Source organism: Nelumbo nucifera, chromosome 5 (genome assembly GCF_055504915.1).
Source record: "Nelumbo nucifera cultivar China Antique chromosome 5, China Antique-T2T, whole genome shotgun sequence".
Lineage (NCBI taxonomy): Eukaryota > Viridiplantae > Streptophyta > Magnoliopsida > Proteales > Nelumbonaceae > Nelumbo > Nelumbo nucifera.
The window spans coordinates 84,199,336-84,211,530 of NC_142653.1; the positions used below are offsets into that span (position 1 = coordinate 84,199,336).

Genomic DNA, 12,195 nt, shown 5'->3' on the forward strand with positions numbered 1-12,195 from the left:
AAATATGTGGGCCTATTTAGATTCCACCTTCAGATGACAATTACAGTTGAATAAATTGATCACCATATATCATAAATATGCCAAATTTTCTGAGTAGTAAATGCAAAACCAACCTTCCTGCAGAAAGGTCTCATCCTATTCCTGCATTGAGCTCAATCAGTTTAAACTGATTTTCCACTAATGGTCTTGAACAAAACCTCATTAATTTCTCGGATGACGAGGAGGTACATTACACGCTTATATTGACTAAGTTGTCAAATCAGATTCCTCCAATCACCTGTTTACAGTGTTTTACGCCCACGAAGGACGATAAATCTGAACAGACGTCTACTGGAGCTTGCTTAACGGCTTCATCGAAATGTTCCTGCTTTTGTAACAAGTTTTTTAAAATCGAAATATGTAACAAGTTTTTTAAAATCGATTTGGATAATGAACCGGTCAGGAGTCTGGTTCTGGGTAGAATGACTCATTCTGATAAAAAAAATTAAAAAAATAAAAAAATGGTTAAAATCGCTGAACGGTTTGAATGCCCGGTTAGCGGTTTGTTGACCAAATCAACATTTTTCTTTGTAAAAATCTAATTTTGGTGAAAAACGATCAATTTCCTGTTTTTTGGTCTGTCCATTCGGTCTAATCCGATTTTAAAAACCATGATATATACTGTACAAAACAAGGTTTACATATACAATAAAATAAACAAGATTTTATACTGTAAATATTTGTATTGCATTCCTCCCAAACTGAGCCTTGAGATTTATAAGTTGTGGCCTTTTCTCGAGAATTTTCTCATCATGAAGTCAAAGGTCAGGTAATGCAATTTCGCTTTTTGTCTGTTTCTTCAATTCTTCTCTGTCCAATACGCCTGGTTGAGGCCTGTCTTATCTCTTTACACAATATTGTATTGTCGGTATGGAAACTCCAGTGATTTGCTGTCGAGGGGATGACCTCAGGGCCTCAACAACAAATACTGCGCTAGACCAGAATAGATGCCGCTGGAAAACAAAGCTGAGCCTTGATAGACGATTCACACTCAAAGTTGCAAGGGGAGCCCGTTTTTCCCTAGAGAGAAGCCTCAGGGAACAACCCTTCACATGAAAAAAATAAAAAACTGTTGAGGAAGTAGATGAAAACTTGATCGGACGTTTCAAAGCCAGGTCGGGACGGGAGCTTCCAATTACAGCAAAAAAGGAATACCAATTGATATTTCTTTCCGGGCTAGGGATCCCTGAGGAGAGAGGGAAAGAATTCCTCCCACCCAGTTAGGCAAGTAGGAGATATTTTAATTAACTTTTATCCTGGGTTAATATATATGAGCTGAATACCGATCATACATGGAGAGTTAGGTTTGAATCAGAGTTTTAGGTGGGCCTTAGCCGCTCCCAAGGACAAACATGAGCTCCAGTGGATTGCCACCAATCCACATCCCTTTCAATATCCCATCACATGGAGAAAGATGGGGCTCATGCTCATAGAGGCAGATTAAGTATTTAGAATATAGAACCTGTTTGCTATCAAACGACAACAACAATAAGAAATCTCCATTCTCATCTCATGATTCTTATCCATGCAGTGCACGGTTTCCATTCCAAGAGAAAGCTACAAACAACAATAATCAAGCTAAATGAGATGATGAAGACTTCTCCCCTTCTACAGATCACCCTAGTGAACGAGACTATTCTTTACCCTTTTATTTAATGAAATAATGAAGATCCCTACCCTAAGATTTTCTTCATCAAGGTGTCGTGATACCATCTTCAATGACTGGTGGAGCCTGCGCTACCATACATTTTATATTATATGTTGCATTCGTTCTTTTTTCTTTTTTTCTTCCATCCATGTAAACCCGACAACTAAAAAAGAAAGGAAATAAAAAGATAAATATATGAAAACCTACGGAGAATAACCATTATAAAGTGTCAAGCTGATATTTGCAAAAGCTGCTCCTTAGAAGCTCCAAAAACTCTCTGAAGAAAATTCTGGACAACTGCAATGAACTCCTCAACCCTCTCTTCATGTGGTAAGTGGCCACAGTTCTTAATTACTTCAAGGCAGGAGCCAGGTATAGCTTCTGATAGCCTCTCAGAATTCCAGTAGGGGACAAGCCGATCGGTATCACCAGTGACAATCAACACTGCATTAGATAAGCAAATGGAGACAAGAATCAACAGAAAGTATCATACTTGCAAAAACTCATTACGAAGCATTTTATTTAGTGTTTACAAGGACAATATAATTCAAGGTTCTTTCACTGGTCATACTTCATCTTCATCGTTGCACTTGGAAGGTTGATAACAATTCCTACTTGTATTGCACTTCACCTTTTTTTTTTTCTTTTTATTTTAACCTGGGGTTCATCCAGGGTAAGGGGACATTACATGGTGCAATGGTAAAATATCAGGCTAACAATCATGGGAAAACAGATTCAAGTCTGAGAGAAACCACCTTATGCAAAAAGTGCCAAAGGTTAGGTCTGTATCCAATCCACTCTTCCCAAGACCCCAGATAGCTTGGACCAACATTGGGTAATTACCCTTCATGGATTCATGCAAGGACAAGTTCGCTTTGGCTCATACTTTTGAGTGTTTACCAATAAGATGATTCCACATCAAAGGCTGAAACATGTCAGAATAAGGAAACAGAACCTCTGTCAAGGTTTGATTGGACTTCGTTTCACAGTTGAAGTTTCTTTCTTAAATCTGACATGAATCGCTCATCTCATTGGTCAGTATGAGGAAACACACACAGATATATGAGCCAAATAGAATTCCCTGGCCAGACCCTTAAATTTTATTAAAACTGGTTAATGATCCAGTACTCAGTATGGGGCAACTATGCATGCCCATTTTGTTTAGATCCCACCATCCACCCAGTAGGTCTTGACACTTGAAGCATCTAGGCTTGGCTTTTTATTTGATTTAGGAGACTAAATTAGGTTTCATTTGTAATTAAACAATACACTCAACCTAGAAGAATGGGACCTACATCAATATTGTCTTGAAAGCCTTTGTAATGGTTTTTTGTTCAAGTTGGGAAACTAAATTATAGTGGCATGTAGAAGTGCCCATGCAAGAGAAGAGAGGAAAATAGAGAGAGAAACGAGTAGACTGCAGATAGAGGAAAATAAATGGATTAGATTTTACACATGGTGGGTGGTCTGGACGTGAAGCCAAGGCAAGTATTGGCATTATATATATACAACCTACAAGAGGGTGGTAGGTGTAGTTCTGATATAGAACTGTAGGTTTCCCACCTGACCAAAAGTAGGAAGCTAACAGTTAGATTAGAGGGTGGGAACATAGAATTTTATGCCAGAAAATTTAAAGGACTCGATCTACAAGGTGCAATATATTTGAAGTACTAATTATAAAAAAAAAATATTTGAAGTACCAGATCTATTGACAACCATAATTCCTCTAATTTCTCATGAATGTTATCCAAATATGTCAAAAGACCATCCTCTAACGTGGATCTCCATCTAACTTGGCTAGACCATTGGCCACTCGGTTACACTCACCAACTTCATGCTTACTATCAGTCTATTTGCTGCAGAAGGTTGACTATCCTACTAACCCAGTCTTATCATCCATGATTCCATGGTGGGTTTATTCAACCATAAATGGCTTCAAGTAGAATTGTAAGATCACATTCAATATGGATTCTAGTTTGCATTTGGAGATGGATCCAGAAATGTATTTCGTTGAAACAAGCTCTGGCTTCAACTGTGTTGTTCAAACCATGCCCATAAGCTTCCTGTCCAATCTCTTATGCATCCACCCCATCTACTTGCTCATGGGTTCTCTGCCCTGAGTTCAGTTTGGTCCACCATCCAAGTATAATAACCCGATAGTGCAGCATCTTTGGACTGTGGAGAGGATGCCTTCAGGCTATTTACACTGAGGATTGGATTGGAGTAAGTTTTCAACATCCTTTATATACTAAGTATGCATTTAACTGCAAAAGAAGGATGCTGTCATGCATCGTCATACCTTATGAAGTTCACTAAGTTATATCTCCCACAATCCTATAATAGGGACTATGCCAAAGAAGTATAGTAAATTGATTCCTGCCAGATACTTGTCTGAAGCAAATTAAGCATCTCTCTTCAACGTTCTAATTCCAGATTTGATTGCATCTTGAGAAAAGGGCTGAGCATTGTCTGAACTTCCTCTGCAAAATAACTTCTATTGGAGATGATTGACATCATCCACTTTACCCAGATATGACACCAAGATACCTTGTAAAATTGTTTCATGGGGATACTTCAATTTTTAATGTAAACTCAATATTTGAGAGTTGTCCATCCTTTGTCCTTACCATATCTGGGTAACATAGCTTGGATGCCAATTTGAGATCAAGCATAAAATTCCTGCCAGTAGGCAGCTTTCTTTTCAAAGCCTTCCAAGCATGGTTTGACATCCTAGGGTGTAAAACTGAATGTCAAGTAGATTTTAAATGTCTTCATCCTTGTTTAAGAGTGGATCTGTATTGATGAAAAAAACATTTAATAATGAGGAGTTGATTCAGGAATCAGGAAGGGTATTATCAAAAGATAATTATCATTGCACTATTGCAGTTCAGATTCCATGCACCTTTAGCATCCAACATATTACCTACCCTACCCTCAGGGTTTAGGATGCTGTTAACACTTACCAGGTTAGCAAGTGGCTCATTTCATACCTAGGGCTGCAAACAGATTGGATTGAAATGGATATACCTAGATCCAAATTTGATCCATTAATTTTTCTTTTTGAAAATTTGATCCACTAATACTTAGCAAAAAGAAATTTGATCCATTAATAAGTGGATTCACCATATCCATCAAATTCAAATCAGGCTCAAATCAAATTCAGATATTGAATACCATTGATAAAGTAAACTAAAAATGATTTGAAAAATATATTTTATTAACAAAATGAATTTGATATTGTGTATCGTGAATAATATGACTTGGACTTTAACTAATGGCCCATGGAAAACAAACAAACATTAATTTTATATAGATATAAGCATTTATGTTTCAATATTATTGGATCTGATCATATCAGGTCCAATTCGGGTGGATCCATTATTGATCCAATTATAAAAGTATTGAACTTGGATTGCCTTAACTGAACTGGATTTAATTTCGAATTTGGGCAAATTGATACCATTTGCAGCCCTATTCCTGCCCAACTAGCACAATAACGTAGCCATGGTCCTGCATTGAATCTCAGCAAGGGATGCAATTAAGTATGATAGAGCAATTCCCCTTGTATGGTCAAACAACTTCTCAATGTTGCAAGAAAATCAACTCTGCAGCACTGACCACCATTACATAAACATCTTCAATTAGCCTAGTGTTTTCACCACTATCTCCTTTTACTACAAAGGGTTCCACATCTTTCCCACTCTCAAAAATTCTTGTATGCAGAGTTTTAGATTATTTTCCATCATGCTAGAGGCCTTAGAGCCATCATTTGTAATCTTAAATTTAAACATCCATCCTAAACCCCTCCTTAGACCTAACCCCATCTTCCAAGTCCCTACTCCTAACTACAAATCCTATCATTATTCTAGTTCTCTTCATGTGTCCCTTACTTTTTAGAGCATCCACCCACTGTCGTCACTTGCCAAACTTTTGTAGGAAGGCCAGCTATCCCCTTCTATATCATGGGAATAAAGAGGTTTTTAATAATATTGGCTGCGTTTACCATGCATAGTATGCAACTTAAAACTTTTTCATCAGTTGCCATAAATTCTAAAGAAAGAGTGATATGTAAATAAATGCATGCGTACAAGATATAACATATTTTCTACACATACATAGTTGGATCACCCAATCCCAGCTCAAGTTTGGGAAAAGCCGAAGATTTGAGTCCAAGGCCAAGGTCCAGACCACAACCCTGAAATGGCAGCACAACTTGTGCATGTTGCACCTGGCCCAAGGTCCAGACCAAAAATGAATTATTCATGATCTTATTTCCTCTTTTGCTGACATAAAGTGGGAAAGTAACAGCATTTTATGATTGTTACCTGGACAAGAGATCTCGTGGAGCCTTTTTGTTAGTGGTGGCTTTGATTCAGATTCAACATCTGTAAGCATGGCTATCGTGTATTCCACAAGAGCTCTGTCCCAGTCTTTAACCCTCAATGGCTGTGTTGGAAAAAATACAGTGAACGAAAAGAAGTTAGAATAAAATTGATACAGTCTAAATGCTTCATAATACAATACTCTCATAACAAACTCAGAATGCTGTATTTTACAGAATCATAACCGACAAAGACAAGGCAATTACCTTTGTATAACCGCACAAAGTGTGAGAACTAATTTGAGTTGCATCATACCATGAATTTCGAATGGCAGCTATACCAAATTTGTCAATTATGATTCTTACCTGCACAACCAAATAAGCAATTGAAGTGCAGACACATAATGAAAATATGTCAAAAAACAAATAGGAAAAGAAATGCTGTTTTAGATGCCCATGCACTTTTTAAAGTAACTAAAAGGAATTTTGTAAAAAGAAAAATGCAACCATCAAAATACAATGCAAAAGCATTGAGAAAACAGTAAGACAAATCACAAAGCTCTAACAACAATCCCAAACCCAAAAATCAAGCCAATTCAAAATCAATGAACAGAACAAGACGAGACAAATAAAGCAATAGCCACTAGCAGTCAAACCAAGGATCTCAACTTGGAAAAATGCTATTATCTCCAGACCCTAAATGCATAATTTTTAAATTGTTTGTCTCCCATCTGTATAAATATCTTCAGCGCCCCACTCCCCCATCAATTTCTTGAGCTCCCAATTCTCCATACCAATTTCCCCACTTTTATAACACCACTTCTCCATATTTGAACCCTCTAATCTTTATAATCCTCTCCCTTTGAATCCTCAGCTCCAGAACTACCAAACTCACTAGCCTCCTCCTCTACTCCTAAACCATCATTCCTCTCCCTTCCATGCAAATCAGTGTTTTAAAAGTGCAAGGCGAGGTGGGCGCCTTTTTTAGGCAAGGCACACACTTTTAAAAAAATGCAAAAAAAATTCGAAAAAAAATGCAAAAAAAAAGCAAAAAATTATAAAACATAATATTAATAAAAATATTAACTCAAGTTTTAAAAAACCTATTATCTAAAATTAAAATACATAAATATAATATGTAAAGCATATTCAAATGAGAATTTAAAAATGAAATCAAACATATAAAACATTTTCAAGCATATAAAACCAACAATCTCTTTTTTTTTCTCAATTGCATCAAGTAGCTAATGTGATATATTACATTCCTAATTCTACGAACCGCCTTTGTGCCACGCCCCTCGAGGCAAGCCCAAACAAGTCCATGTTAGGATCTTAAATTCTTTGATTTCACACGAAAACTAATAATTTTATAGTTTTAATTGCTTTTAAGAAGATATTTTATTAAGATGAATGAATGGAAAACATTACCAAATAGGGGGTTCTTGAAGCTTTGGTGAGCGAGCGAACGCCCCCGGCCCAGCGACCAAACTCAAAAAAAGGGAAAAAGCGGCAAATTTTCAAAAGGCACACACTTGGGCTAAGGCACAAGGCGCACCAGGCGCACGCCTAGGCACACCAGGTGTGCGCCTTTTGAATGGGCTGCACCTAGGACTTGGGCGAGGTGCCCACCCTAAAATGCGCCTCGCCTAAGCGCCTAGGCATGCCTTTTAAATCACTGATGCAAATATAAACAATACCCATATGTTGATAGGGAAATAGAAATAGGAAACAATCCAAATTGTAATTAAGGTTGTCGAAAATATGCTAGTGGAAATAGGCAACCCTCCTGGCCCCTGGGTGAATTGAGTAATTACCACCCCAACCAATCTTTTCTTCTTTTTCCAATTAAATAAGAAAAAAAAAAGGTTTTAAAGCATCATGATAACTTGTCTAGGTATGAAGTTTGAAGAAGTAGGATAGAAAGGAAATTATGCATAGGAACCGATCCAAATTGTAGTTACAATTGATTGAATACACTAGTAGCAACTAGCAAGCCTCTTCACCTTGGGTGATTTGAAACAGTCCTCATTAGTCTTTTCTTCTTTTTCCAATTAAATAAGAAAAAAAGGAAAAGAAAAGTTCTAAAGAGTCAGGAATACATGTATTGTTTTGAAATTTGAAGAAGAAAGAATAGAAAGGAAATTAGGAATAAGAACCCATTCAAAGTGTAGTTAAGGTTATCACAACACACTAGTGGCAACTAGCAAGCCTCCTGGCCCTTGAATGATTTGAATAACCACCACCACCACAACCAGTCTTTTATTCTTTCTCCAATTAAATAAGAAAAAAAAAAGATTTTAAAGAGTCAGGAAAGCTTGTATGGCTTTGAAGTTTGAAGAAGCAAGATAGAAGTAAATGTTTGAATTCAAAGTTTGAACAAGTAGGATATGAAGGAAATTAGGAATATGAACCCATTCAGATTGTAGTTAAGGTTGTCATCTTGTGCTAATGGCAACTAACAAGACTCTTGGCCCCTGGGTGATTTGAATAATCGCCACCTGACCAGTTTTTTATTGTTTCTCCAATTAAATAAGAAAATAAAAGAAAAGGTTTTAAAGCATCAACAATACATGTTTGGCTTTGAAGATTGAAGAAGCGGGAGAGAAAGGAAATTGGGAATAGAAACCATCCAAATTGTACTTACGATCGTCAGAATAAACTAGTGGCAACTAGCAAGCCTCTTGGCCCTATGGTGATTTGAATAATCACCACCTTGACAAGACTTTTCTTCTTTCTCCAATTAAATAAGAAAAAAATAAAAAAAATTACAACATAGGGAATACTTATCTAGCTTTGAAGTTCGAAGAAGAAAGAATAGAAAGGAATTAGGAATATGAACCTATCCAAATTGTAGTTAAGGCAGTCAGAAGACACTAGTGGCAACAGGAAAGCATCTTGGCCCCTAGATGATTTGAATAATCACCACCAGAACCAGTCTTTTGTTCTTTCTCCAATTAAATAAGAAAAAGAAAAGAAAAGGTTTTAAAGCACCGAGAATAATTGTCTGGATTTGAAGTTTAAAGCAAGATAGAAAGGAAAATAAGAATAGGAAACCATCCAAGTTGTAGTTAAGGTTGTCAGAATACACTAGTGGCAACAAGCAAGCCTCCTAGAAAGGATTTTAAGCGTCAATAATACTTGTCAGGCTTTGAAGTTTGAAAAAAGAGCATAGAAAGGAAATTTTGGAATATGAACACATCCAAGCTGTAGTTAACACCGTCAAAATACACTAGTGGCAACAGCCAAGCCTCTCAGAATACACTAGTAATAGCTTAGTTGAGTCATGCTTAATTGGAAGAAATGGTGATTGTGCAAAATCAGGATACATACAGTGTGGAGGGATGCTTTAGGCATACTAGTTGACCAAGTGACACACATTTAGTTGAGTAGGTCTAAAACATGAAGACAAGTAGATCTTACAGTTAAATCCACATGTATTAACTATAGAAACTAACCAAAGAAGATAATAATAAACTCACTTACCAACATTACCCCAAAGGCCGAACACAGAACTGCTTTTAAGGCTTTCTTATACACAGAACTGATCATATCAACCATCCCTTTTAGCATCTGCATTATCCCTTGAGCAATGTACACAAAGAACTTTGACAAAGTCCTTCCAATCCTGATAAATGAATTCTCAATGATATTTGAACTCGATCTGTTATCTTGGTTCTGGTTTTCTCTTCTCATTTGGTTTCCTTTGACACCTTTAGGTAAAACATATGGGGCCAGAATTGCTGGGGCAACAAGGATCAGAGCAGCAACACGCTCAGGAGCCTCGAAATACGTATCAACAGCTACAAGAGAACCGGCTGAGTGCCTGGGAGCTCATATTTCCAGGTTGGACAGATTTTAGCTGTCAGAATTGAAAGGTTGCAGGAGAGGAGAAAGATTTGAGTTCTACTAACAAATTAAGTTTGTTGCAGGAAACATGTTGACTAAGCTCTGATATTTACTACAATCTAATCAAATCCAATTTTTTAACTGAAGATCTCCTTGGTGGGTTCATCCACCTGGGATGCTTTCCGTGCAAAATGTCATATCAACTAGATATCATTCCAATAGGCACGGCTAGATTTTATATGAGATGACAACGATGAACAATAATGTGAAATTCAAAACTTACATACCCTATAAGTATTGCCTTCTCAGCGGCTAAGATGTCAATGAAAGACAGGGTCGCTAGCACAGAAAATGCCAGGGAGTACGGATTTAAAGGTTTTGAATCATCACTAGCACCGGAGTAATTCACCCTTGATGTTAGCCCAAAGGCTGGCCTGTCAAAAGCAAGAACTTTCCCACCAGTGACCTGTGCCAAAGGCTTCATGGCTCGTTCCCATGAAAACACAGAGGCTCCAAAACCATGTAGTAGAATAATGGGCATGCCAATCTTTTTAGTCTGGTAGGTAAGTTGAGAATCAGCATGACTGTGTAACGAGTGCTCTGTTTGATCATTTTCCTCACATATCTTATGATGTATATGCACCCCTTTAAACTCACAAAAAAAACTGTCTCGATCAGCTAAGACCATTGGATCCAATAATTCATCCTGATCAATGCCAGCTATTTTCTGTGTTGTCCGCTTCTTTTCGCTATCCGGTAATTGCTCTGAAGAAAAAAAAAAAAGAATGGATTAACTATTCCTTAGAAATCCAGAAAAGTCTAAATGCTCGAGATGCTTATAGAACAATATCTGAAAGAAGTGACCACCTTACGCACACATAAGTGTGAACGTTGTTCAAACCTTGGGGCAAAGAATATTGGTTTTATGAAATATTAGTGGTTCTGAATTCAGTCAATTTAACTAAAAACTAGAGAAGTTCATAGCTTTTAAGTCGAAGTTATATTCCACGTCTTCCAATTGACAGAAAAAGAGGTTCGTTCTACATAGACCAAATGTAATCTTGCGATAGCAAGATCAAAAGCTGCCTGTCAAGATTATTTACCAACTATACAAGCGTAAATAAACTATTAAATTCTTGGAGAGTGAATTTTTACCGGAATATCCAGCGTCGGAACCGGTGATCGAAGCAGCTCTCAGGTGTAATTCTAGCTTCGTCCTTGGAGAACCGAAGCCGGGTTTCGCCGGATACTTGTGGAAAACGACAAGTTCACTGCCGGCGAACCTCGAGTTATGCTGTGGAGGTGGAGGGGCAAGGCAAAAGAACCGGTGAAACCCTAGACTCATCTTCTGCGAGAAGAGATAGTGGTTGAACTGTTGAAAATCTTGGGATCCAACGGCAACGAGAAAAGAGTGGTTCCAACAGACGGATAATCGAGTTATTTCCCGTCAATTTTTACTAGAATAATTGATTTTTAAGGCAATATTAATGATTTTGCCGGAGTTTAGTTTAGTCCAGGCTTTCCAATTCCAGCAGAATGTTGGCTAGAACTGGAAAAGAGGTGGAGATTATTCCGGATTCTCATTTTCGTCTTTATAAGTAGAGAGAAGCCGGCGATTCCCAACAAGCAAATGTAGATAAGGAAAAAGGTACGGTACCAAACCAATCAATCCTTCGGGCTTCAACTAAACCGGCATAGTATTTCTGATTGGTTACTTTATTTATAAAGGAGTCTGATTGGTTGAAGTTTTCTGGCTATAAATATTGTCTTTACGGTACCACAGATCCCAGTCCTACTCACTACGGCGATTTATTGGTCAGTTATTTACGTGATCAAAATTTATGGTATCTTGAGTCTTGACTTAAACTCGTCTGAAGCCTAATGGTGAACCCCGATCTGCACCTTCTGACTTCTGAGGACCCGTTTTGAGTCTCGATTCTTGGGAGAGAGGTCAGATGGTTGAACTACTTTTACTTTTCAAAAGCCAAGCCATCGACTGAAGCTTCTTTTTTTTTTGGGGGGGGGGTGAAAGCCAATCTGGACTGGACTTCTGGAATTTACAGGTTATTACATAAAGCACTGTTGATATGCTGTCCTGTCCGGGTGGAGCCCATTACGCAAAGGACAAATACGTGGCAGTTTTGTCCGAAGACGAAGACCCAACACAGGAACGGAATCTGCTCCTCACACATGGGCGCCTTACAGACACGTCTCCCTTGAATAATTACTTATAAGTATAAAAGATGTTTCCAATGCGTGATAAGATTGTTCATGTGAAGCGCCCTGTGTGAGGAACAGATCCAGTCTCACCAACACGAACTATACAAGACAAACCGTAACA

At 37.8% G+C, this 12,195-nt stretch overlaps 1 protein-coding gene across 2 annotated transcripts; it reads right to left on the reverse strand.

Annotated features, from left to right (window-relative positions):
• Positions 1-1,541: 1,541 nt before the first annotated feature.
• On the reverse strand, positions 1,542-11,506 carry LOC104612964 (alpha/beta-Hydrolases superfamily protein). 2 transcript variants are annotated; one of them, XM_010280638.3, is made up of 7 exons: positions 11,010-11,506; positions 10,142-10,619; positions 9,492-9,831; positions 6,276-6,374; positions 6,013-6,133; positions 5,803-5,915; positions 1,992-2,131 (listed from the first exon to the last, which is right to left on the reverse strand). In XM_010280638.3, exons 1-6 carry the CDS (start codon positions 11,197-11,199, stop codon positions 5,827-5,829), a joined length of 1,317 nt encoding a protein of 438 aa, XP_010278940.1. In that variant the 5' UTR covers positions 11,200-11,506; the 3' UTR covers positions 1,992-2,131; positions 5,803-5,826. The 2 variants fall into 2 exon arrangements, with proteins under 2 accessions (XP_010278939.1, XP_010278940.1); XM_010280637.3 differs by lacking the exon at positions 5,803-5,915 and having other exon boundaries at positions 1,542-2,131; positions 11,010-11,492.
• Positions 11,507-12,195: the final 689 nt, after the last annotated feature.